This window comes from Phoenix dactylifera, chromosome 8 (genome assembly GCF_051530095.1).
Source record: "Phoenix dactylifera cultivar Ajwa chromosome 8, Ajwa_hap1_PhDact_Kaust_v1.1, whole genome shotgun sequence".
NCBI classification, from domain to species: Eukaryota; Viridiplantae; Streptophyta; class Magnoliopsida; order Arecales; family Arecaceae; genus Phoenix; species Phoenix dactylifera.
In genome coordinates, this window is record NC_143197.1 from 33,389,836 (window position 1) to 33,415,888 (window position 26,053).

At 47.4% G+C, this 26,053-nt stretch overlaps 4 protein-coding genes across 4 annotated transcripts; 1 reads left to right on the top strand and 3 right to left on the bottom strand.

Annotated features, from left to right (window-relative positions):
- Window positions 1-276: 276 nt before the first annotated feature.
- On the bottom strand, window positions 277-3,190 carry LOC149753088 (uncharacterized). Its single transcript, XM_089925148.1, has 2 exons — window positions 1,601-3,190; window positions 277-1,518 (listed from the first exon to the last, which is right to left on the bottom strand). The coding sequence occupies exons 1-2, from the start codon at window positions 2,192-2,194 to the stop codon at window positions 604-606; spliced, it is 1,509 nt and encodes a 502-aa protein (XP_089781274.1). The 5' UTR covers window positions 2,195-3,190; the 3' UTR covers window positions 277-603.
- A 1,606-nt stretch (window positions 3,191-4,796) lies between these two features.
- On the top strand, window positions 4,797-7,003 carry LOC103704046 (BTB/POZ domain-containing protein). Its single transcript, XM_008787180.6, has 2 exons — window positions 4,797-6,446; window positions 6,613-7,003. Exon 1 carries the CDS (start codon window positions 4,937-4,939, stop codon window positions 6,395-6,397), a length of 1,461 nt encoding a protein of 486 aa, XP_008785402.3. The 5' UTR covers window positions 4,797-4,936; the 3' UTR covers window positions 6,398-6,446; window positions 6,613-7,003.
- On the bottom strand, window positions 6,830-17,686 carry LOC103704047 (putative anion transporter 1, chloroplastic). The gene is made up of 10 exons (XM_008787182.6): window positions 17,148-17,686; window positions 16,578-16,685; window positions 15,529-15,684; window positions 15,128-15,343; window positions 14,523-14,732; window positions 14,261-14,398; window positions 8,663-8,764; window positions 7,730-7,795; window positions 7,482-7,566; window positions 6,830-7,360 (listed from the first exon to the last, which is right to left on the bottom strand). Exons 1-10 carry the CDS (start codon window positions 17,571-17,573, stop codon window positions 7,263-7,265), a joined length of 1,605 nt encoding a protein of 534 aa, XP_008785404.3. The 5' UTR covers window positions 17,574-17,686; the 3' UTR covers window positions 6,830-7,262.
- A 4,264-nt stretch (window positions 17,687-21,950) lies between these two features.
- GPAT6 (glycerol-3-phosphate acyltransferase 6) lies at window positions 21,951-25,280 on the bottom strand. The gene is made up of 2 exons (XM_008787179.6): window positions 24,291-25,280; window positions 21,951-23,094 (listed from the first exon to the last, which is right to left on the bottom strand). Exons 1-2 carry the CDS (start codon window positions 24,903-24,905, stop codon window positions 22,225-22,227), a joined length of 1,485 nt encoding a protein of 494 aa, XP_008785401.2. The 5' UTR covers window positions 24,906-25,280; the 3' UTR covers window positions 21,951-22,224.
- Between the last annotated feature and the right edge of the window lie 773 nt (window positions 25,281-26,053).

The window sequence follows — 26,053 nt, forward strand, 5'->3', positions numbered from 1 at the left end:
CTAGCGCCGGAAGAGTTTCCTGAGGCCTAACCCTCGGATGCCTGGCTCAGCGCCGGAAGAGTTTCCTGAGGCCTAACCCTCGGATGCCTGGCTTAGCGCCGGAAGAATTTCCTGAGGCCTAACCCTCGGATGCCTGGCTTAGCGCCGGAAGAGTTTCCTGAGGCCTAACCCTCGGATGCCTGGCCTAGCGCCGGAAGAGTTTCCTGAGGCCTAACCCTCGGATGCCTGGCTCAGCGCCGGAAGAGTTTCCTGAGGCCTAACCCTCGGATGCCTGGCTTAGCGCCGGAAGAATTTCCTGAGGCCTAACCCTCGGATGCCTGGCTTAGCGCCGGAAGAATTTTCTGAGGCCTAACCCTCGGATGCCTGGCTTAGCGCCGGAAGAGTTTCCTGAGGTTTAACCCTCGGATGCCTGGCCTAGCGCCGGAAGAACTTCGGGAATCAAAAGTCAGCAAGAAGCAACCAAGAGCTAAAAAAAAAAAAAAAAGAGGACGAGGGCGAGATGAAGAAATATTCAACGTGCATTAATTTTCAGGGCCGAGGCCCATACAATTGGGCAAAACGCCGACATACAAAAATAAAAAAGACAATGAAAGGTACAAGAGGTCAGCTTGGAGGAACTCCCGGGTCGGGAACGCCGGGCTCGTCCGCGGGAGGTAGGGAAGCAGCAGGAGAACCAGCAGGCGATGGCGCCGGAGAGGAGTCCAGGAGGGAGATCTCGCTCAGGTCAACTTCGGGATACTTAGCCGACACCCTTGCCAGGCCCTCCTCGAAGCCCAAGGTGAAGGCTTCGGCCCCCGCGTCCGACGCGTCATGGACAAACTCGTCAGACTGGCGATAGGTCCGCACTGCCTCCGACATATCATGGGCGAACTCGGCGGACTGGCGATAAGCCTCTACCGCCTGACGCCCGATTTCCGCCCTCTTCTCGGCCAGCTCCGCCTCAGCTCGCTCCATAATCTGAGCCTTGGCCTCCAAGACCTTCGCCACAATCCGGCCTTCGGCCTCAGAGGAGACCCTCAGCAGATCAGCCTGAGCCTCTTTATGCTTCGCCTCGGTAGCAACCCGAGCGGCCTCGGCTTCCTTCAGGCGCGAACGGAGCTCTTGGACGTCCGTGCATGACTTCTCCAGGGCCGACTCCAGTTCGCCTAGTTTGGCTTCAAAAGAGCGGATTCGGTCGCAGGCGTTGTCGGCAGACCGCTGGGCCTTCTCCCACCGCTCTCGATAGTCCGCGATCTTCCGGGACTGCTTTTCAGCCCGTTCCTCCGCCTTCTTGACCCTGCTTTCGAGGCCCGAGGCGGCTTTGAGTTGCTCCCGAGCCTCTGACAGTTGCTCCTCCAGGGCGGCGAAGCCGAGTGCCCGCTCTTCGGCCTCCCGGAGCCTCGCCTCGAGGTCCCCGGTCGTCCTGCCTGCCGCAGCCCGGCCTCCCTCTTCCATTGCTTTCAGCCGGTCCTCGGCCTTCGCCAAAAGCCCCGCCTGTTCCTTGTAGCACTCCTCCAGACGGATCATGTACTGGGCGAGCTAAGAAATAGGAAAAATAAGGGAGTCAGGCGGAGAACAACAGAGCCAATAAATGGTGAAAGACGGCCAGAAGAACACTCACCGACATGAGACAGACGCAGCTGGCGGCCCCAACGTCAGAGACATCCAACTCCCGGACCCGCCGACGGTCCTTCTCCAGCAACACTGTTTCGATGAGATTTCGGGCGCCATCGGTAGTGAAGGCAGACCCCGATTTCTCCCCGGAGCCGGATGGTGGTTCTGCAGCCTTACCCTTATCCATCGCCTGGGGAAGAGTCCGGCTGATCGCGCTCGGGGCGGGGGTCGCCCCAGGAATTGATAGGGTCCCGCTCGGCCGGGGCCTCGGCGCGTCCCTCCTCGAGTCATCAGGAGCCGACCAAGTCGAAGGCCGGGTCGGGGACCGATCACGTCCGACCCGTCCGTCTTGAGCAGGCTCAGGTGGCACCTCCGGAGTAGCGGCAACCTTACCACCGGAGGGCTGATACAGCGTCAGCTGCCGGTCGGTGCCCACGACATCTCCCTGACCGGTGGGCCCGGACTCGTCGGTCGGCATCGGAGGTATCTCCTTACGGGACTTCTTCGCCGGTGGGGCCCCGCTCGGAAGAGCTCGTTTCCTCCTCCGGACTGCTTCCAGCAGGGACGTCCTACCAACAGCCTTCGACTTCACCGACCGCATGACGTCGTCGACCTCTGCAAGAAGGACGGGATGGTCAGGGACTGAGAAACCGAAAGGAAGAAGGAACGAAAGAGAAGAAAAGAGCTAAAGAAACGATGGCGGACTCACGGTCGGTGGGGACCGAGCTCAAACCGACGTTCACCAAGGTATCCTCAGAAATAAGGCGGCCCACCGGGGGAAGCTGGCCCTCGGCGACCAACCCCTTCAAGGCGGCGACGCCCTCGGATTCCTCCCTCGACAACTTCGACAGGCCAATTGGGGACTTCACCGGCGTCCCCCAGATTGCCCTGATTTCCCAGGAGGGGTCTGCATCAACGAAAAAGAAGCGCTCCTTCCAGTGGTGAATGGAGGTAGGACCCTCCTTGACAAGGCCGCACCCTCGCCGCGCTGTGAAGCACCACCACCCTTTGTCCTGGGGGTGGCCGCTCAGGCCGTAGAGCTCCCAGAAAACGTTCAAGGTGGCGGGAATCGCATGCAAGCGACAGAGAACCTGGAAGACCGTCAGAGCACGCCACGAGTTCGGCACCAGTTGCGTCGGTGCCATTCCTAAACCCCGGAGCACCTGTAAGACTAGGTCTGAAGGGGGAAAGCGGAACCCGGCCTGGAGGATGCCCTCATTGATGGCGATCTTCCCTCGAGGAGGATGAGACATCCTCTCCTCAGGCCCTGGGAGCGTGACATTGCAGGCCTCGGGAAGGTGGTACCGAGCCACAAATCCGTCTAAGTCCTCGGCGACCAGTTTTGACTTGATGCTATCTGCTCCCACTTCGCCCATCCCTAATGGCCAATCTACGGTCAGGACGGGGTCAAGAAGGAGGGAAAGGCCGGAACGACTGGGGTGCACTAGTACAAAAAGAAAAAGTATGAAGAGCTCAAAGTAGAAGAGTGGGAAACTCACTTGAAGAGGAGGAAGAACGGCTCCGAGAGCGTCAAAGGAAAAGCAAGCGAACGTTTCGGCGGCAACAATGGTAGCGCAAAGGAGAAACTCGAAAATGTCCGTAAAGAAGAAGACGGACGGGGGAGGGCCCCCGATTAAATAGGCGAAAGGGCAAGTGACACCTCGATGACGCCAGAAGACGCCTGGCCGCCGAAGGGTCGCTCGCACCCCAAAGGCGAATCGACACCATTAAGGAAGGATGTCCGCCGAAATCCTCAGGTTGCCAGGTCAGCAGCAACCGCCATACGCCATAAAGAAGGCGGGAAGCTTGAAGCGCGCGCGCCTCTCCGAAGGATGGCGGCAATCTCGAAACATCACTCCCTTCACCTGTTCCCCTTCTGGTTCCAGGCTCGGAAGTGGGGGGCTACTGTTATGGAGGAATTGAGCCGCCATGCCCCACGTGATCGGCACGCGTATCCAGGAAAGCTACAGCTGCCCTATGATCCAGCACTCCGACCCCGAGTCGGACCTCCTCGGCTCCGCAGCCCGACCCCGGGTCGGCTGCCCTATGATCCAGCACTCCGACCCCGAGTCGGACCTCCTCGGCTCCGCAGCCCGACCCCGGGTCGGCTGCCCTATGATCCAGCACTCCGACCCCGAGTCGGACCTCCTCGGCTCCGCAGCCCGACCCCGGGTCGGCTGCCCTATGATCCAGCACTCCGACCCCGAGTCGGACCTCCTCGGCTTCGCAGCCCGACCCCGGGTCGGCTGCCCTATGATCCAGCATTCCGACCCCGAGTCGGAGATCTTTTGATAACGACAGGCTATTCTCCAGAGGCACGCCGCGGCCTCCTGCTCCACTACTCCCTGCAACGGCTGTACCCGATGCTGCCCACGATCTCCTGTATCAACCGTACAAAGCGGAGCTCCACTACGCCCTGCCATGACCGTACCCAGCGCTGCTCCACGACGCCCCGTAACGGCCATGTCGGTGGCCATTCTATCGTGCCCCACGACGACAAACCCCCCTGAGAGACCTCCCAGCCAGGTATATATGCGGCTGGGGGGAGAAGGGGGGGGTAAGCAATACCTCCCAGAGCACTCTCTCCCACTTGTGATTATCATCTCTCCTCCTCCAATCTCCTCTGACTTGACCGTCGGAGGGCCATCACCACCCTGGTGGTGGTGCAAGGCTTGTTTGCAGGTTCCTTGGCGGAAGGTGGAGCGCAACCAGCACCAACCAAGACAACTCAGGCGGAACCCCGTTCACACCGTCGTGTCAATCGTTCTCGGTTTGGACCACCAGCAACAGGTTCCAACAATAAACTGAATCAATCCGTTTACACATGTTTATCAAATGAGTCATCTTCAAGTTTAGAATTTTGAACCATTTAACCTATTTCGATATATTTAATAATTAGATCAATATAATCTCATCTTTTTAATCCATTTAAAACTTGTTTAATCTATTTTTGTTCAGTATAATCTGACCTATTTAACCTTCTTAACCCATTTAAATATGCTTAATTAGCTAAAAAATTATTTAATTTGTTTAAACTTTATTTAACTTATTTAACTAATTTAATTCGATTAGATCTGTCTAATAAAAAGATTATATGGTGAAACCGAGTTATCTGTTTAATAAATAAGTGAAATTCAGAAATAATTTTTTGTAATATTTAAAATATAGATAAGATTTGGGTTGATGAATTTTTGGCCGCCTCTAAACTATCGAACGCGACCCGGCCAATTGCAGCACCATTCATCATTCATCCACCAGGCTTGGCCCTCGCTAATAGCTGTCCCAGTCGTGTTATTTTGGCCTCATCGTCTTCGCCGTCCGCGTCCCAGAGAGGCAAGGTGGGATGGAGGAAAGGGATCCCGATCTCAACTCCGCTTCCCGAACCGATAATGGCCGGATCAAGCTCAACGTCGGCGGCAAGCTATTCGAGACCACCGCGCATACCCTCCGCTCAGGAGGCCCGGATTCCCTCCTCGCCGCCCTCTCCGACAGGACGGCCGAAGACGGCGAGCCCATCTTCATAGACCGGGACCCCGAGATCTTCTCCGTCCTTCTTTCCCTCCTCCGCTCCTATCGCCTGCCCTCCACCGCCCGCCGATTCTCCAAGCAAGACCTCGTCGAGGAGGCTCAGTACTATGGCATCGAGACCCGCCTCCGATCCGCCATGGCGCCGCCGCCGCTCGTCGGCTTCGACGCCGCCCTCGCCGCCACCATCCGCCCCGCCTCCGACGGCTTCCCCACCGCCCTGTCCGCCGGATCCGGGGACGGATCCGTCTGGATCGCGCACGGCGGCCAGATCTCCACCTACGACTGGAGCCTCGCCCACGCCGGGACCGTGCGGACGCACCTGGACCAGATCACCTCCCTCCGGCGCGTGTGGCCGGAGATCGCGGGGATCGGCTCCCTGGACTCCCCCGGGCTCCACTTTTACGATGTCTCCAGCAGCCGCCACGTCGGGGCCGCCCACTGGTCCGACCCGTCCGACCCCCGGGTGTACAAGGCCCGGGTCACCGCGATCGCCGCCGCGGCGGGCGCCGAAAGCTCCGGCGAGCCGGTGTTTGCAGCGCTCGAGTGTCCGCACCGGGAAAACTGCATCCTGGCGGTGGACAGGACGACGCTGAAGATCGTGGCAGAGATCGGGCGGCAGAGCGGGGGCGCGGCAAAGGCGGCGGCGGCGGGGAAGCTGGTGCACGTGCGCGAGCGGGGAGTGGTGTTCGCGGCGGCGGTGAGCGCGGGAGCGTTCGGGTACTCGGGGTACATGAGGCTATGGGACCCGCGGTCCGGGGAGGCGGTGTGGGAGACGAGCGAGCCTGGGGGAGGCGGGCGGAGCACCCGGTTCGGGGACGCGTTCGCGGACGCGGACGCGGACGTGGACCCGGAAGGGCAGAGGGCGCCGGCGATCTACAAGGTGTGCTGGAAGACGGGGGACGTCGGGGTGGCGGACATGAGGATGCTCGGGGAGGACCCCTGGGTGTACCTGGAGGAGCGGAGCCCCGGGCTCAGGAACGCGGGCGGCGGCCGGAACAGCGTGCTGCACTGCTACAAGGGCCAGGTGTTTGTGAGCCGGGAGGGAGGCCTGGAGGTGTGGTCGCGCATAGAAGACGAGGAGGAGGAGGACGAGGATGCAGGGATTTCCGGGACGAGCTACCGGAGGAATTTTGTGGACAGAGAGGAGGACGCGAGGCGGGGACTGGTTAAGAGGATGGAAGGGGGTGGGGATCGGCTGTTCGTGAGCAGGGAAGGGATGGAGGGGATTGAGGTGTGGGAGAGCTCCGACTTGTCCGGCGCCATCTCCCTTTTGTAGCAGGCAATTCTATCATCATCGTGGGATAGCATGATTCTCATCATAGCAGGTTCGTTTGTGTTGTAGCATCACATAATTGTTGATAAAATGAATTGGATGGGATCCTGTCAAGGAAAATGGGTTCCAGACTGCTCTGCTATTTCAGCTGTTCCAGCCTCACCTTTTAGAGACACATCCCGCCCGCTTTCTTTTTAAGTTCATCTTCCTGGAATCAGGTGTTGGATCGATCAAAGCGATATGTAACCTCGCAGCACACACAAGATGAGGAGAAGCTCAGAAACCAAACCAATATCAAATCTTACGAAGTGGCCATGAGCAACATTTTTTAACCAACAAGAACGTTACATGTTTTCAAAATGCTCCGACAAACAGCTTGAATAGACGAGGTTTAACCATCTACCATTCACCCCTATGAAACAGAACAGGTCGAAGAGAACAAAATGCAAAGCTCATGGAATATAGCGCCCTGCAAAACTGAAGATTCCAAGTGGTACAAGAGCAAAAAGTCCAATATCATGGATCAGATGATGTACCATTTTTTGCAAACTTTATTGAGATTAATATACAGCATCATATACAGGGCAAAATTGGTGCCAATTCAATCAATACTTAAGGTACAGCATCTGGACTCAGAACTGAATCCTTCATGAATTTGGGTCTGCAGTCTGCCGGCAATTCCATCAACTTGGGAAGATATTAGATAAGGTAGATGTTGTACAAACAGGGATGCCTTTGCTGTAGCTACAGTTAACCTTGCTTCAAAGCATGCTGATACTGAGAAATTAGTCAGGTAGTCCGCATCTCTTCAAATCTGTCTTCAAGTGTGTATGACCTCTACTTCATGATGATAACCATTACCAGAAAATCAATCAAGAATTTTTTCCCCAGTAGAGAAAAGGTTCCAGACCACAGTTCCAGCAAGATAAAGAGCCACAGACACTTTAAAGACATCATCCCAAGAACCTGAAGTTACAACATGTCAGCAACTGAAAAGGAAACTTCATATATGCTACCCCAGTGTGGATGGACCTTAATTGTTTGTGCTTATGTAGGTGCCAATAAACCAGGGAAGAAGTGGTCATACCATGCTGCAATATGTACCCCGTTGCTGCTGTCCCAAAAACACCAGCTAAAACCCCAGCAGTGTTTGAAAGCCCAAGCAGCACACCCTGCAAAGAATACAAGGGCAATTTTAACGCTTCTTTAAAAATAGTAATAATTGATATTGATTTAACAACTTTAGCTATTCATGCATATGCAACACCAGAACGGACTGAGTGCACCTTCATAAGCACATAATAACATATCAGTGAAGAGCAGAACAACACTCACAGCATAGCGAGGGCCGATATCTTGATGGTTGGAGTACAGACCAGACTGTGAGAATGCATCAGTTCCCTGTCAGACAGTCGAGATAATTAGAGTACTTCATAGCTTGCAGATCATGATCACGAACATGCATACTGACAGTGGGTTAGAACTCCATTCAACCCTCATGTAAGATGAGGCATGTCAACAGAAACAGCTACGCAAAATATCGTTTCACAGTTTGTAGCTTAAAAGAGATGAGTTACATTTGGACAACCACAATAGTTTGTAAAACTGATTAGTGAAAATATCAAAATATTCACAAGCATCTAGAATAGTTCACAGCTTAGCTAGCATGATGGAGCACATTATCTAGACATACAAATTTCTCCAAATTAATGCTAATTTGAATTTTCCAAATGCAAAATTATAGTATTTTTGCTGCGCTTGGATATGAAGACAGATTCCCTACAGCAAAGCCAGAAGATTGATGCAGACAGGTGTCTTACAAGCAAAGTGCAGAAGCTTGATGACTAATCACTTAACAGACCATGATTGCATGTCCAAATGTAGACTTCAAACAACTGCTATACAACAAAGTCCATTTCCACGACTCAGAAGGTATGAGATGTGCATAAAGTTATTGTCTTTTTAAAGCAAAGGTTAGACTCTGCTGATAATTGATATTTCAAATTCCTCTTGTTCTCAAAAGTACGCCTAGCAAAAGTTTAACCTCGAAATTTCCAACTTTCAATTGATCCCACTTTGAACAAACTTATATTACAAAAAAGAAAAGCAAGGGACAACATTGGCTAAGAAGCATTTTTATTTGAATGTAATTTTAGAATTGATTAGCTTTTCCATAATTATATATGAAATGTAGGTGGAGTTAAAGTGCCACGGGTGCCAATATTTCTCCGATTTTTAATCAGGAACAAGGGCCAGCAGAGAGTTTACCTGGCTGCATGCCATGCATAATACTGCCATTGCAGGAGAATGGACATGACTCAACTGAGTTAGAAAGAAAGCTGGGCCAAGGAATCCAATTGATTGCATAATCTGCAAAAATTACAATCCCAGTTAGTGACTGAACATGCACAAATACACAAAAGAAGGGGCCTGCGCAGCTTAAAATCTTGATCACATGTTCTGGCTGTTACGTTTGTGTGCTATAAAAAGAATTATCAACAATTAGCGTATCAAAATACTTCTTTTCTGCTAGGAAGAACTAAATGCCAGGACATACTTATATCAGAATGAGAAGAAGCAGATTAATCCCCATCACAATAAATTTAAAAATAAAAAAGCAAAAGATAAATTAATATTTTAAACTAAAGCATTTCTGTTAATACATGGCTTTTCTTTAATTTTGAGAAGAATTCCATAAACTGAGGATGTTTCTCAAGGTAGCTGCAAAGAATGCCCACCATAACTTCAAGCTTATCAGGTTCTCCTGTCAGACAAGAAAGCTATTTTTCCTCTCTTTTTTTAAATTCATTCCCGAGAGGCAAAATGCAAAATCCTGAATATCATGACGATTACTAGTTGTACTCCTGGATGAGGCAGCTGAAAATCCTTCTTCCCTTCTGTGCCTATCAAAGGAGATATTGCATATCAACTTAAGCTTTTTAAATACTTTCTTACAACTTGCATCAAGGATCCTCAGGCCTTCCTCACTTATTTCCTAGGGTCCAAACAAATCAGACAGCCTCTTCTAATTGGAAAGTCACTGGTTTACCTAGCACACGTTCATGCCAATCAGGCCAGTTTTCCAGTTCCTTACCAGCTAACCTGATGGGGACATCAGAGCCCTTCATCCAGATGATCCTGAGCCCCCGGATTGAGTCAGACCCGTTTATTTGCATATTTATTTTATTATTTTATTTCTGGGCTTATTTGCATTTTAGGGTTTATTGTGGTTTATTTTATTTATAGGCTTATTTGCATTTTAGGGCTTAGTTGTGGTTTATTTGTGTTATTTGTGGGTTTATTAGGATTTATTTCTGTGTAAGGGGGTTTATGCAAATTGTGTATCTGGGCCCTATATATAGGGAACTATTTTCATGATTAGGGTTTAATGCAGAATTAAAAGACTTCTTTTCCCCACGTTTCCTCTTCTTCTCTTCTCCTCCCTTCTCCTTCTTCTCTTCTTCTTCCTCCTTCCCTTCCCCTCTTCTCCTGCCTCCATTTAAGTTAGTCCGGCATCAACTTGGTATCAGAGCAAGGCTGGTTTTGCCCCTGTTGCTAAAGCCACGATCCAGCCTCTTCTTCCCTCGTTCACACCACGAACCGCTTCCCCTTCTCAACCCTGTTCGCACCAGCCCGCACGCCTCCCTTGCCCATCACACCCGGGGCCGCCTTCACCCCACTCACCGCCAACAGCGCCCAAAGAGCAGCCGCCTGCGACGCGGCGCCAGAAGCCACAGACTGCCGGAGTTGTGACCAGCCGCCGCCCACCACCGCCCTGTGACAGCCTCGGACGCCCTCCACCCGATCCGGAAAGAGGCTGCCCGCCGCCGTGATCGGCCGCCGCCTGTCGCCGCCGACCACAGAGCCGCGGCTTCGAGCTCCGTCGCCGTCCCCTACGGCCGATCCGCAGCCGCCGCCCGTCCCTCCTTTCCGCGGCCGCCGCAGCGAGAGTCGGGAAACCCTCCCGAAACGGTCGGGAGGTTGGGAACAGATTAACGGGTAAGTATCAGACCCGTTAGCCCGCCCCACTAGCCCGGACCCGTTCCGGAAGAAAAAAAAAAAAAAAACGTGCATGTGAATTGCACGTGCGGTCGTTAACGGGTATCGGAGCGGGTTGCGTTCTAAAAACCCGAATCCGATAATCCGAACCCGAAAGGGTTCACAAAAAAAAAAAAAAAAAAGAAAAAGAAAAAAAAAAAAAAGAAAGGGTACCTGTTCATCTTCCCCGATCGTCTGCCCGCCGCTGTTGTCGTCGCCCCGCCGCCGCTGCCGTCGTCGTGGCTCCTCCGCCGCCGTCTTCGCCGGACCGCCGAGGTGCCGCCGCTCCCTCACGGTGCTTCCCCGTCGCCGAGCGTCGTCGCCTCCGATCCCCTCCTCCTCCGTCGTCCACCGCCCGAGCCGCCGGTGCCCGAGCCGACGCCACCATCCCGCCGGGGCCCGAGCCGACGCCACCATCCCGCCGGGGTCCGAGCTGACGCCGACGGCCTCATTGTACATCCCCTCCCATTTTCCTCACCACCGGCCGACTCCACAGGCCGCCCGCCGCCCTCTCCTCCTCACGGTCCGACTGCCCCGCCGTGTTCCTCTCCCCATCTTTTGCACCACTGCCGCACCTCTCCACCACTCACCACCGCTTCCTCACTCACAGCTCGCCGCCCTCCCTTTCCCCTCATCCTTTTTTTTTTATTTTCTTTGGCCACTGCAACTCACCTGATCACCTCTCCATCGACCCCCAGACAGGCCCCTTTTGGGCCGGGCCACCCACTGCCTCCTCACAGGCCCAAGCCAGCAGGCCATCACTATTGAGGTCTGATCCCATCTCACAAACTCAGCAGGTCTACTCTCCTCCATTTTACAAGCCCAGCAGACTAGCCAAGGTGCTGTGATCAGATCCAAATAGAAGCCAATTGAAGCCAATTGAAAAGGTTCATCAGCTGCAACCAAGCAACGATCGTCGCCCCAGCCCACGAGCACACATTCTGGTCGTCTACTTCACGACAGGTAATAAGGTTTTCACTTTTCTTGGGCTTGTTCATTTAATTATGTTCTAGTTCTCTTGCATGATAGCCATATACTTGAAAATTTATATTGTTGTCAAAATTCAGAACATAGAACCCCTACTTTCAAACCCATCCTATTTGCCCTGTTAAAATCTAAATATTAAATTAGCACACCCTAACAACTGGATGCTTCTCAACATTCTTCGATCATATTGATTTAGGATCAGAACAACTGTACTACTTGATTGCAATCTAACTTCTTAAATTGAATAATCTTAATCCTTAATTCTGAATAACCGAAGTAAAAATCAGCAACATTTAAATTTTAAGTTATTATTGTGAAGACTTGCTGATTTCTGAAGTCATAACAGATTGCATTAGTAGGTTGTCCAGCACCAACTTTGGTCCTACATTATAGTTATTAAGGTTTCATTAGTGACACTGCATTTCACATCATCACCCAGTGTCATTATTGCATGCCAACCTGTAGTGATATGGAGTACTATCTCAGTCAACCTAAAACTCCTGTAGCTACCATGAATTCCGACATTTTGAGGTCTATCAAGGAACAGATCGTTGCCATACGGGCTGGATACAAGGAATTCAGACAAGAGATCCGTGAGCTCGTGCAAAGTTCTAGGACCCCTAAATCGCCAACCCCTGTTACAGCCCAACCTAAAATCGGTTTGGTCGCACCACCTGTAGTCCTTCCCCACTCTCCTAGGCACCAAACCCAATACTCTAGGTGTCAACAATTCGGCCACATAGCGCCCCAATGTTCCACTAAAACCTACTCGATTACTGAACCAGAAGTTAGGAACCAAGAGGCCGAATATGTCGAAGAAGTCTATGAACCAAATATAGAAGACTATGAAGAAGACTTTGAAGACGAACCTATAGAATTAGATTTTGTCCAAAATGATTTCCAAAGGGAGATTATTGATCTAAGTACGACCAAGTCATTTCACATCACTACTGTGGAAGAGATAGTGACAGATATTGAGAGTCAGTCACCTGAATTGGCACTTGTAGCTAAAGATACCCATGTGGAGTCCAATCTTGAACATTTCCCTATAGTAGTTTCCCTTCTAGAGGAGCTTAATGATGTAGTCCCTGATGATCTTCCGGATGCACTTTTTCCGATGCGTGATATCCAACACGCAATTGATCTAGTTCCCGAAGTATTTCTGCCCAACCTTCCACATCATAGGCTCAACCCAAGTGCATATGCTAGGACTTGGGATTTAATTTTACCGACAGTTGAGTTTGCATATAATAGTTCGGTTCATAAGTCCATAGGTATAAATCCATTCGAAGTGGTGCATGATTATAAACCTAGGCAACCCATAGACCTGTTTTTCATGTCTCATCAGTATAGAGTCTATGAGTCTGCACAATTAATTGCTTCACATCCACATTCATTGCATCAAGAAATCAGCAATTATAGTCATTTTAATAATTTAAAATATAAATTTCTTGCTGATTTACATAGACGTTATAAAGAGTTAAGTGAAAAAGATTACGTCATGATAAGAATTAGGCTTGAACGATTTTCTTCAGATACGTTTAAGAAATTACAAACTTGTAGTGCAGAACCGTTCAAAATCTTAAAGAAAATCAGTTCGAATGCATATGTTGTGGATCTTCCTGATGACTATGGGATTAGTGCGACATTTAATATTGAAGATTTGGTCCCATACAAAAAGATAATATTCATGCCTTCTGACCCCTTTATTGATATACCTGCCCATGTTGGACACCCTGACCAATTACCTGCTGTTGAGCCACCACTTTCCAAAGTTCATGCACGCAGAGAATAAATAGAACATATATTGGATGAGCAGGTTATTTCAACCAGGAACGGTGGTTACCAACGTTACCTTGTTCGGTGGAAAGGTCGACCAAAGTCTGATGTGACGTGGATTTCCAGAGCACAGTTGCAGCGCCTTGACCCCAATCTTCTGGAGCAGTATGACAGCCGGCCAGACCTGTACTCGACGGGGTCGAGTTTTTCTCACCCGGGAGGAGTTGATGGGGACATCAGAGCCCTTCATCCAGATGATCCTGAGCCCCCGGATTGAGTCAGACCCGTTTATTTGCATATTTATTTTATTATTTTATTTCTGGGCTTATTTGCATTTTAGGGTTTATTGTGGTTTATTTTATTTATAGGCTTATTTGCATTTTAGGGCTTAGTTGTGGTTTATTTGTGTTATTTGTGGGTTTATTAGGATTTATTTCTGTGTAAGGGGGTTTATGCAAATTGTGTATCTGGGCCCTATATATAGGGAACTATTTTCATGATTAGGGTTTAATGCAGAATTAAAAGACTTCTTTTCCCCACGTTTCCTCTTCTTCTCTTCTCCTCCCTTCTCCTTCTTCTCTTCTTCTTCCTCCTTCCCTTCCCCTCTTCTCCTGCCTCCATTTAAGTTGGTCCGGCATCATAACCGTTCAACTCCTAGACTTCCTCTAATATGTATTAAGCACTAGGACACATTACCTCAGCATTCACATCTCTTTAACATTCCTTTTTTATGCTTGGACCCTTTTTCAATAACCCAATAGTCCAATCCAGACAACACAGTGTGCCCACTACTGTCTCGTGACCTTTTCCTAGTCTTATCACAAAGTTACCATGCAATAGTCAAGAGTCCCTCTCCATATTTTCCACCTGATTATTAAGATTATGTACGCATTTGTTACCTCTCATTCCTTTACATCCTTTACATGTTATAATTTGAGGCAACAAAAAAAAAGTTGGGGAATCTCTTGGACATCATCGTGATTGAGGCAAATGAAATTTTGTCATGACACTTATATCAGAGGAAAGTTTAACCATGTAATGTAGAAAAGATAAACATCATACCTTACGAACCATTGTCACAGAAAATCCTTTACTCACAAGTGTGTCAGCAATCCATCCACCAATATTTGCAGAAAATGCCATTGTAAGCCAGGGAAGAATGCAGATAAGCCCAGACTCTGTGAGGTTGAACTTCAAAACCTATTCCGCAAAACGTTTTTGTTAAGAAGGTCACAGAGAGGTATTGCCTCTTGAAAGGAAACAGCTAATATAGGAATAGACATGCATCACCTGACAAAGATCAGTTCCATCAATGACCACCTACCTGATTGTAGTATGTTGGCATCCATGTGAGAAGAATGAATGTTCCCCAGTTATGGCAGAAATGGGTAACTATAAGAGCCCAGACAGGAGGTTTTGATAAGATAAGTCGCCATGGAATTGTTGTGACGGGTTCATTTGGTACATTCTTACTTTCAATAAGCTTCTTTTCTTCAGAACTAAGTTCAGGATCTTCAAGAGGAGAACTGTACGCCTTTTGATACATGATATAACAGATATTAGAAGGCTCTCAGAAGGGGAAAAGAACAAATTGTAGTTTCCCATCCACGTTCACTATATAATCTTTATCAGTAAATAGCAATTCCAGCTTTTGAAATTATACATCAAATGCAAAAGACAGTCCCATATTTAGGGGTTCCTTTCTTTTTGTTTTGTTTTGTTTTTTTGTTTTTTTTTTTTTCAGGGGTGGGGGTGTGTGGAAGTGGAGTTGTACGGGCACTATGAATGCATCTAAGAAATTAAAGACTACAGTTCAAATTAAGCAACTAAATACCGTCATTGATAATCATACAGGAAGCTACACAATCAAGAAAGTAATTGTGTAAGTATATATTCAATTTATTGACCACTGCAGATATACATACATACCTTACTTGACCATATTGCCAACCAAACAGTTCCAAGAGAACCAAAGGAGTAGAAGACTGAAGGCCATCCAAAATTATGTATTAACAAAGGTGAAAAGGCCAGCCCAGTTACTGACCCAAGGTACATCCCACTATATACCAGGGCCAGTGATCTACTTCTCTCTGCTACAGGGACCCATTTTGATAGAATGTTATTCATTGCAGGCATTGCAACGCCCTAGAAGGAGGATACAATTTCAGCTTGAGCCAGAAATATATAGGTTATCCAGAAATATGGAACAAAAGACACCAGATAAAAATGATCTACAGAGGTAATAGGAAACAAAAGCCACCAGCATTATTGCCTATGTTCTGCTTCTAGAAATCACAAGAAATTATGTAAAAGATAAACCAGAACTTTACCTCACCAATCCCCATGAAAGCACGTACAACAAGCAGAAAAGGCAACCCAACTTTTGCTGCAACTGGAGTGAGAGCAGTAGCGATAGACCACCAAACAACCCCAAATCCCAAGACCCTCTTTCCACCAACTGTGTCTGCCCATATACCTCCGGCAATCTATAGAAACCAAAAGATTAACACAAAACTGCATGCAATCCTGTTTTAGAACTATATTCTGTTACAGACCATGAACATTCATTTTGGTAGGTAGCACTTCACAGGCAACATTTTGGTGTGATGGGTGAATTTGAAACATAAGGCATGGCACTTAGTAGAGAACAGCCAATATTTTAATGTCCAAAATGGTTGTGAATCTTGTGATTATAGGCATTTTTTTCTTTTTTTAATATCGAATTGACAATGAGCTAGGTGCTAACATTAAGCATATTTTACGAGCTTTAAATAGCTGAAAACACAATAAAAAGAATTTTTATGTTTTATTTTCTCAAACCTGTGAATTGCAATCTAGTGGACATGCCTGAGAAGTGACTTCTCCAATAAAGAATTAAGATTGAAACAATCATTACCCAACATAAGCAGTATACATTGACATGTTGAAGCATAAGATATTTATTGTTTAAAAGACTGAAGGGATATGGCATCATTCAGGGATACATTCTATTAGGTATATCGGTCTTCTCATTTTAAAACAGGATACCTACCTAACATCAATTCAATAGTATTTTTAACCGAGCTGAGGAGTAGCATTAACAGCTTGGTCTATGGACTTATCAACAATAAAATTGTTAAATGCGTGTAATTTAGTAGAGAATTTTAAAAATTAATTAAGTAGTATTAACACTATGATTCACAAGGTAGAAGCCAAAATATGGTTAAAGTATATTCATATATGCCAGTGATGGAGCCATATCATCTGGGCAATCCTAGACAAATATTAATTTTTGCATTCAGTGGAAATAAAAGAATGGAAGGCAAGGAGCATAAGAGTTCGCTGTTGAAATAAGAGATAGAAAACATTTTTGATATTTTGCCATACAAAGTTGACCAACCTGTGTGAGAAGATAACCCCAGAAGAAGGATGACTGGATCAAGCCAACTGTTGCAGGGTTCCAGTTGAATTCTGCTGACATGGGGAGAATTGCGATGCTCATATTTACCTGCCAAATGACATGAATCACTATAAGCTGCTGCTTAGAGTAAGAAATGTGGGAACAACCTTACCCTCTGTAAAAATTTAGAAACATCTGCATAAATGCCAAATTTATCAATTACAACAGTAATATCAATTTTCTGCGGGTGAGCGAAGTATTGCGGTGGATTTATCTGATGAATAAATGATGACACCATGAAAATTTTTCCAAGATTCGCTCCAAGAAATGCAGGCAGTCAGACCGTCCTGATACCTAAAGAATGATTTCCAAACGCTGTGCAAATTCAGCAATACGTACTCAAGGTAACAGACACCACCGTCGATTGGTGCACTTTGTTCCTCTTCGAAATCTTTCTTGCTGGCATAAACTCAGTTCGCAAGTTCGCAGATAAGATCTTACTCAAATGTAAAACAGCGAAGGAGGAGCATATTGCACCGAAACAGGAAAGGAAAGAAAGCGAGAGCTTACTCGATCCATATTGCAGAGCAGGAAGGCTGAGAAGCAGAGGATCACAATCACCCATCGCTTCGGGAACTTCTCCAACCCTAACGAACTCGCCGCAGCCACCCATAAGCCCTCCTCCTCCTCCTCCTCCTCCTCCTCCCGGGGAGGCGAGACTACTTCGCTAAAAGCATCTCGGAAGCTAATCGACTTCGGTGACGAGTCGGACACTTCCGACTGCACGTCGGCACCGCCGGTGCGTGCACGCCGGACCGCCCTCCGGCGGCGGCATAAGCACTCCGACCACCAGGGGTCGCTCGAGCGAGAGACCCGTGCGCTTTCCCTGGAAGCCCCACCGCGCCATCCCGGAGCCCTAGATTTGGAGTTGTTAGGAAGTAAAGGAGTCCGCAGAGTGGAGGAGAGTGGGAGGAGATAGACCCCCGCCCCGTTCATGGCTTAAAATAGCGATCATCGGGCATTTGCCATTCTGCGATACCCCCCAGTCCATGGTCCTTAAGAGAGCGTCTGGGAAAGAAACGAGTGGTTCGGGGAATGGATGGATGGCCGGCTGGCTGGCTGGCTGGCTGATATTTTGTTGGGTCACGTCGTCGCTTCCGTCCGCGGATCTGGACCTTTGGCTGGGAGTTCCAGCCCAAGAACCGTGGGCCTCCTATGCACGGATCTGATACCATGGACCCAATGGGTAGAGCGAAGGAGTGGGATTCATGGCGACCAACCCAACTAAGCGTGCTTATTTCGTTGATTAAGTAAAATGACGACCCACACGAGCCCATGCAGATATTTGGGCTTAGGAACCGCAAACCCGACTCAAACGGAGCGGCGACCTAATCAAAATTAAATAAGAATGGCACCGATGTTGAATTTAAAAATTAAAAATTATTTTATTTTGGTAACGATTATAGTTTTGGTGATTTCACGATCCAAAACCAAATTCGAAACCTAATTCGAAACATATCCAATATTTAATACTTTTAATTTTTTTTATATTTAGTGTAATCTAAATTACTGAATCGATAAGAATGGCCATCAAATATTAAATTTAGCTATTTATATATTAAAATTTTGAAATAAATAAAAAAAGTTAAATGTTTTTGTTTTTATGGTTTTTTTGATGGCCATTCTTATAGAGTCTGGGCATTCTTTTGGAGTTTTTTCACTAACCACACAGTATCTATCAAGTTAACATCCCTATGCACATCCTGTACGAATTAGACGAATCTTTTTCAGTTCCTCTTGTGAATGGTACATATTAGCCTAGTTCCCTTAATATGGATCTCACAAGCAAAATTAAGCTGATTTGCCAATTATCATCAACGATGTTTTTTCCTTATTTGTCCAACTTGTGCGACGTTGTCAATGTCCAAATATTTGATATGGATAAAGTTTTGATTACTTCTGCTGTTTACTTACTACGTAGCATCAGTACGTGGCCTCTTCTCGTTCCTCATTTTTTAGTGTTTTGGCCATACCCTTTCAGTTTTTTCACTCTTTCCATTTTTCCTAATTTTTATTTTCTGGTCCACGAATCCAATCTGATGATTCCATTTAAGGCTTCTTCTTAGGCTTTTGATTAATCTGATCAGATAATTGATTTCCTTTGGTCATCCCCTCCACCTTTAGCTTTTTTCTTCTTTTTTTTTATATTCTAAATCCATCACTCTAATCCTACCCTTTAGTTTTTCTTTTTTTTAAAAAAAAAGGAAAAGAAAAACTTTTGTGAATTTTGAGCTCTATGCCTTCTGCAGTCTGTTCTTTCTAGGTCATTCCCTTGCGGTAAATTATTCGGATACCCACCTCCAATTGGTGGGTTGGTTGCGTCATTTGTCCTCGCCTTTTGGGCTCAACCTGGTCCCCTTTTTTGGATCATGGGGCTCTACAATTAAGCGATCAATTTGCGGTTGACAGTGTCCGTGCATCGCCACCTACCAGATAGGGAGATCATAACATCCTGCAAAGCGACACCTTATCTGCAGTTCTGCACAAGCGATTGTAGCAGCCGATTGTCTACTTGCATTCGGATCCGGCAAGGTGCACAGTTCGAGAAAACAAGGGGAAAAAAAAAACATAGGATACTTCTCATCTGTTTGAGATCAGCTCAAGAGACAGACTACCCACACTGCCAGTTCGGGGGATTTGAAGACTTGGTTCTTGTTATTGCTGTGGCAGCGTCAGAGGATGCTTCAACTTATAAAATGGGTATTTAGCTGCTCCGGAGGACGGAGTATATTTCCTTCATGAGGAGGGGAAAAAAGAAGAGATGCAACCCAAAAAAAACATCAAACGAAAGTGTCCTATATATATCATGATCGAAATGAAGGGTGAAGGATCCATCACGATTTCATGCTTGGTGATACGTCTAGGATCCGATCGGTGCCGACCTCATTGCCCGACCAATTAGAGTTCGCTATATAGCCTCCGCTAAGTGAACCATAAAGTTGGTTAAAGCTCCTCCAATAAGCGGCGGTTAATGCTCGACCCATGAACATACATTCAGTGCAGTTAAGTCCTATGACGTGCGTAATGTACGCTTAATTATCGCACCAATCCTCACTCTATATAAACCGGATTCAAAGGATCTTTAGGTACGTTAATTTAAGCATTTCCATCCACTCTTCATTGCCCAGACGCCCACTGTTCTCCAAAATCCAGCCTGGCTTAAACATCGAAGGATCTCCCACTAGATACAGGATTAGCAACCTTTGTTGCTCTTCTTTTGCTTCTCCTTCGCAGGCAGGCCCAACCTATTGCCCTGGGTATAGTTCCAACCAATCAGCTCTCATCTCTGACGAAGCCGACCGAGCACCAATCTCAAAGCATATCTAAGTCGAATCAGACTTCTGCGGCAACAGTAGGTATCCAATCGATGAGCTCGGGAGGCACAGCGGTGAAAGAAAGCCGATGCTAACACGACATGTTCTGGAGAAATACTTAAGTAAATAATAAATAGGCATCCAGTAGAGTTGGATGTGTTATGTTTCCCAGAGCAAGACTTGCAGGGCGTTCCAAGAAAATTAAATAATCTATGGGGAATGGAGAGGGTACAAACGTTGTTGTGCTCTCTCCATGTTGTGGTTTTCGTCGCAGTGATTGACCCATCTCTATTGCATAGATGAGCTGATGAGCCATGACCTGGGTTGCGACGAATGCTCGTGACCGGACGGCGGACGTAATAGTGTACCTCAACGCTGAAATTAAAGTCCTCCGAAAAATTCGATACTTCTCTATTTCCAAACTACAGCCGCGTTTTCCGTTCGTGGGCGAGATGAGCGCGGTGGTGCAAACTAAAGGCGATATTAGTGTAAACTTTCTTACCCCCTCGGACTCGCGAGCCCACCCACCTCTTTGCCTTTCTTCCCTTTTCTTGCTGCCTTTCTTTCTTCGTTCCCCGTCAAACACGAGCTATCCTCCATTTCTTCGTTCCTTTTATATTCTCTCCTCCCGTCAAACACGAGCTGTACGTCCTCCATATCTTCCTTCCGTTTTTTTCTCTCTTTCCCCGTGAAACACGAGCTATCCCCCTTCGCTTTCACTGCCCTCACCTGCCTTTCACACGTCTCTCTCTGTTTCCACTCCTTCCTTCCTTCCTTCCTTCCATGACCTTTAACTTGTTCCAACTCCACGATCCTGTGCAGGAGCCCCTTCCTGCAGCGCGTGCGGGTTCGCGGGGAAGCTAGCGGAGCTGGACGGCATCGCGACCAACGCCACCAGCTGGGCCGCGCACGCGTCGCTGCCGGCGGACCTGGAGAGGGAGTTCGCCTCCGCCTACCTGCATGGGCGGAGGAAGACACCGGTGTGCAGCTTCGTGGCTTGGACGGTCGCGCACGGGTGGAGGTAGAGGAGAGGATGATGCGCTTGTATTAATTCGTCGGCTTGTGGCTGCCACGTACCGATCATGAAGACCAATCAGAAGCCGATCAGACTAGCCGACCAAAACAGCTGACCAAATCCATCAACAAGCAACAACGACCCATATATCTCCGATTCAAACCTCTTTTAAGTCAACTAAAAATTATTAAAAAAATAGTTATAGTTCCGCTGCAGATGGTTACAGCTTATCTCGCACGTCAAATAATTATTGCACATCCAACAGTTTACAACATACCCAATCTTTTCGAACAATAGCTCTATACCATCGTTTTCAGGACCTAGGAAACTTTTAGGTAAAGAAATTCTATGCTATTCTCTCTAGATCCACTTTTAGCTCTCTTAAATCTCTAATTTTTTTTAAAAAATAATCAAACTTAGACATCAAAGGATCTTCAACAAAAGAAACCGGCGTCATCGGCGTAACAGCTGCCATGTTTCGGCATCATATACACGGCATGATCAGAGACTTCGCATCACATGCCCGAATTGCAAAGAGTTTGCTTACGCAACTTAGAATGTTCATCAACTTAAAACGATTGTATGCATTCTGATACCATCTGCCAATAGTCATGCATATATGCAGCGAAGGGGAAAAAAAGGAGGGAAAACTATAATTTGTACAGTGAAATTAATCTCTACTGGCGATCCTTTCATGGCGATGGTTGGAGGAATATATATTTTTGGAGATGGGCCCAGTGTGGATCAGACTGACCTTTATACAAGTCCATATTTCTTTATGAATATAGTTTGGGCTGGGCCAAGCCTCACTTTCTGCTTTGCTGCCCATTTAAATAGGTTGTCATGATGATAACTTTCGCTTATTCACTCTCAAGAATAAAGATCGACTGGCCCCCATGGTACGGCTTTCAACAGTTAAAAACCGACATAAAATTTTATCCAAAAAAGCAAGAAAAGAGAAGAAAAAAGAAAAAAAAAAAAGCATGGAAATCAAATATCTTCACGGTATTCATGAACTTTTCAATGCTCGATGCCTCCTGGCTCCGGCGAAACACACTGCGCAGCTTTACTCATGTACTAAACAATTTAAATCGAAGGGATATATTAAAATAAATAACTAGAAAAACCAAATACCAGCATCCATAAGACATATATATGGATCAACTTTTTTTTTTTTCTCCTTCTTGAGTTCAACAATTAACCAAATTCACTGGCATCTCTTCAATCATGCACGGCAGCAATCACGCCCTTGGATTTGCTAAGTATCCTTCTTCTTGGTTGGGACACGACCATCGGTTCCAGCTAACATGCTGTACTTGTCTTTCCTGGTGTAGTTGGTGCACTCAAATCCCAGCGTGCTCCCCAGCACCCGCTGTATATGATTGGCGACCTCTATCGGCGACTTCCCCCCAGTGCAGGTAAGCTCCGTGGGCAACTGATCGAGGAAAGTGATCTCGTAGGTGGGCCTAGGATTCATAAAGAAGAAGTACGGATCCATGAGTTTCCACCCTCGAACAGTCGTGCCATGGAACATGCTCTGCTTGGTGTTGATCGCGACCGGAACAATCCGATCGGTGAGCTCCGCAAACAGCGCACTAAATCTTAGGAGGAAAGGTTCCCTGCATGTCGTGCCCTCGGGACAAATCACCAGATCCCCTTCCTCCAGCAAGCGTTTGATGTTCGCGGCGTCCTTCTCCCTCTCCCGCGACAACGCCACGGCCCTGATAGGGGATATGAGCTCCGAGAACTTGCTGATGCTGTAAGTGACGCAGCTGATCTTGCGGCCGAGTGCGACGGCCGCGACGATGGGGTCGAGCATGGTCCGATGGTTGCACACGAAGAGAACCCCCGGATGCCCTTTTTTAGGAGGAGGGGGAGGCGTGCCTTTTACGACCAGCTTGATGCCCATGATCTTGTAGTTGTAGAACACGATGCGCTCTGGAAGAGGGAGGTTGATGTAGACCCTGGTGAGGGCCAGAGCAAAACCGAGAGGCATCCAGAGAAACGTGAGGAGAGCAACCAGGGGAGTAGGCCGCTGGACCAGCCGTCCATCATGAAGGATGATTGGGCTCAGCAGCTGGTTCTTCGGTACAGGATTGCATTTGCTTTTTGGCACCAAGTAAGCCTCCTGTGATGTCAATTGTCAAGCACGCATGCAGGTGCATGCAAAAAAAAAATTACAGGCAATGCTCATCCGGGTATTGTATCGTCCAAAACAATCAACATGCAATGATTATTTATGTCTTAGGTGCAGCCTATCCGGCACTACTGTGTTGCTGGCCCTAGCTGAACTTTCCATGGGCATAATATTCCAAAAAGAGTGGCCCGCATCATTCCAAGTGTGAAATATTATTTCTTGCTGTTCGCTATGATTAATGCTGAAACAGGTCGTACATCTTTGCGTAGTATATGTACGGATGCGCTGTTTCCGCGTTTAGGCTACACCTAATATATTTTACTGTGCGATAACATGGCCGCACTCCATCTCGACGGGTGCCGGATCCGTATCGAATCAGTAGGATTCCTCGTTGGATTACTTTCATCAGAGTAAATGATTGAATTTTTCAATTTAATCAAACTTTTAGATTAATATATATTCGATTTATACTGCTCTTACCTTAATTCGTAATTATTATTTAATACTTTATATCAAAATAAGGGCTCCCTTCCCATCCTTTCTTGGATTTTAAACAACTGGATTTATGCTAGTCAGATTTCATAATTGTTCCATCCCTCTGTTCGCTCCTGATTTTTTGAATAAAACAGTAGAATTGTTTTATCAAAATAAAGGTGGCAGAAATGGGCCGTTCTAATTGGATCGAGGTGGGAAAGCTTATTTAACCCAGCTTTATGTGCGGACTCTACCACTTTCCAAGATCAAATTCGTTGCGAAGATGCCAGCTTAAACAGTAGAACCCTCCTTCTCTTCTGCTCGAGCTTATAGTTATGTTTCTTTCTTCAAAGAAACAGGGAAGGAGAAGAAAATAAAAGAAAATTAGAAGCGTACGTCGTGAAGTTATATATATATAAAAAAAAAAAGTGCGGGGGGGGAATCTATAGCCTCTGGAGCCTAATTAAACATTCGTCGCTGGAATGCCAAAAGCAGCCCGAACAAATCATTTCCCATCGCCGCTAAATGGTTCAGAGTGCTGACCGGCCGATGGGACTGTGTGATCTGAAACGGTACGGTAGAGCTTCTCGCATACAACCAAGGACTTAATTAATTACAAGAAGTCGAACATGAATGATGTCGTTTTACCACTTGCTTAAAGCCTAATGGAAATTAATTAATAAGAAATTTGGGAGAGGGATTTGGGATCAGACCTTGCAAACGGACATGAAGGCATAGTCGGTCTCTCTGTCCCCGACGCCCAGATCCGGCAAGCGGGTGCCGCATTCTTTCTGGACGGCCTCCTTCTTGAGCCCCCCAACAAGAACTCCAGGTCGCATGATGAAGCCCGTCGCCTTTCCCGACTTGGTGACCTCCAGCTCCGTCCCCAAGACCTTGTGGGCCCCGAGGAAGCTCTTGGCGAAAGGCTCCACCATGACTCGGGGGCTTGCGGTAACGACGTATCCCTTGCCGCAAGAACCGAACACCCTCCAACTCTCAGGGTGGACGTCCTCGGCATAGAATTTAGGCAGGATGGAGCGAGCCACCATCTCCACATCTCTCATCTTCAATCCTGCGAAGGAGATGTAGACGAGCATCTGGATGGCCAGAGACTCGGAGAAGAATAGGTAAATGATGCACACGAGGGGAAAAGAGGCGAGGAGGACTAGTCCCCTCAGAAGGCTGCCGGCTTCGATGGCGACGAGCATGTAGTAAGGGAAAGCACTTCGAGATATGAGGAGGGTGCCATCAAGATCAGCAGCTATTGTCTGATCCGCTCTTCCTTCCGAGCTACATTCTCCGATGGGCTTGAATCGATGAGACCCCATGTGTGTGCGAGGAGGAGAGAGGGAGCGAGGAGCTAGCTAGCAAGAGGAGGAGGCGGTGGTGGATCTCTGGGGGATGGAGGAGTATAAATGGGCATGCAGGGAGGTTGGGCCTACAAACCGCTGCTAGCTAACTTGGAAGGCTTTTAATTCTAGACTCACCATTACCGGTGTCAAATTGCCAATATGCCTCTGGAAGTAACTTAATGAAGCACCTAATTGCCTCTGTCATCTACAACGTGGCCGGTTTCAGTTTTTAGCGGACAAGCTTTTGGCTCTCGTTTTTCTTACCTAAGTTTGAAGCGGAAAAAGGTAGGTATCGACGACGGATGCCTGCATCTCTCTCTCTTTACTCGGCGCTCGGCAAGGCAAAACCTGCACTCACAGGCAAAACTAGCGTAAAAGCCTCGGAAACACGGGATAGTGGAGAGAGTAGGTTTCCACCGGTCGGATTTGTTGGTTGGGAAGTAGGAGGATTGTGCGGCCACAGGTCAATTGTTATTTTTAGCAGTGGTAGGCATCGGGCTTATAATAACGGAACGTGTTCGAAGGTTAGCAATGATCTCATAAATCACGATTAATTGAAAATGTTAGATCAATAAGTACGTCTGGCGAAACTTTCTTTCTCATTTTATGCACTTCTTAAATTATACTTTGTTATATGGAATTGCCTCTACTGAATTAAAGAAGAGAAGAACAAGACGAAAGAATTCATAGAAGGAAAAGGGCTAGGCGTGCTTAAAGTTAAAGAAAGAAAGAGAGATGCGTGCGCATGCAGAGGTATGTATAATTATGGAGGGTGCCTTCATTTTCATTCCCAGACGCAAATAGATGTTCGAACAAGCCAGTTAATGTGAAATCAATATCCCTTGCTTCCTTATGCTCGAAGGAGAAGAAAATGACCTCCTTGTAGAATCACGTACCCTCAGCTGTGTAACAAATAACAACAGGGGTGTTACGGCATGTTAGGCCCATGCTTGCAAGGGTGATTGATACAGGATAGGCTTTCTCCAGTTTATTGCTGGAGAGTTATCGGAGGCTATTGTCCTGTTGACCATGGTGGCTTGCGAGGCAATTAAAAGATGATGTGGTCCTAGGACGTACGTTACTTAAATGCACCTAAAAGAGACATGTTAAGTGAGATGGGCAAG

Excerpts from the sequence above, each read along its gene's own strand:
- GPAT6 (XM_008787179.6), bottom strand. The coding sequence starts at position 24,905 with ATGGGGTCTCATCGATTCAAGCCCATCGGAGAATGTAGCTCGGAAGGA. Across the intron at positions 23,095-24,290 it reads CCTTCATGTCCGTTTGCAAG|GAGGCTTACTTGGTGCCAAA; the intron begins GTCTGATCCCAA and ends TTGACATCACAG.
- LOC149753088 (XM_089925148.1), bottom strand. The coding sequence starts at position 2,194 with ATGCGGTCGGTGAAGTCGAAGGCTGTTGGTAGGACGTCCCTGCTGGAA. Across the intron at positions 1,519-1,600 it reads GCTGCGTCTGTCTCATGTCG|CTCGCCCAGTACATGATCCG; the intron begins GTGAGTGTTCTT and ends CCTATTTCTTAG.
- LOC103704046 (XM_008787180.6), top strand. The coding sequence starts at position 4,937 with ATGGAGGAAAGGGATCCCGATCTCAACTCCGCTTCCCGAACCGATAAT.
- LOC103704047 (XM_008787182.6), bottom strand. The coding sequence starts at position 17,573 with ATGAACGGGGCGGGGGTCTATCTCCTCCCACTCTCCTCCACTCTGCGG. Across the intron at positions 15,344-15,528 it reads CTTTCATGGGGATTGGTGAG|GGCGTTGCAATGCCTGCAAT; the intron begins GTAAAGTTCTGG and ends TCCTCCTTCTAG. Across the intron at positions 8,765-14,260 it reads CTGTGACAATGGTTCGTAAG|ATTATGCAATCAATTGGATT; the intron begins GTATGATGTTTA and ends TAATTTTTGCAG.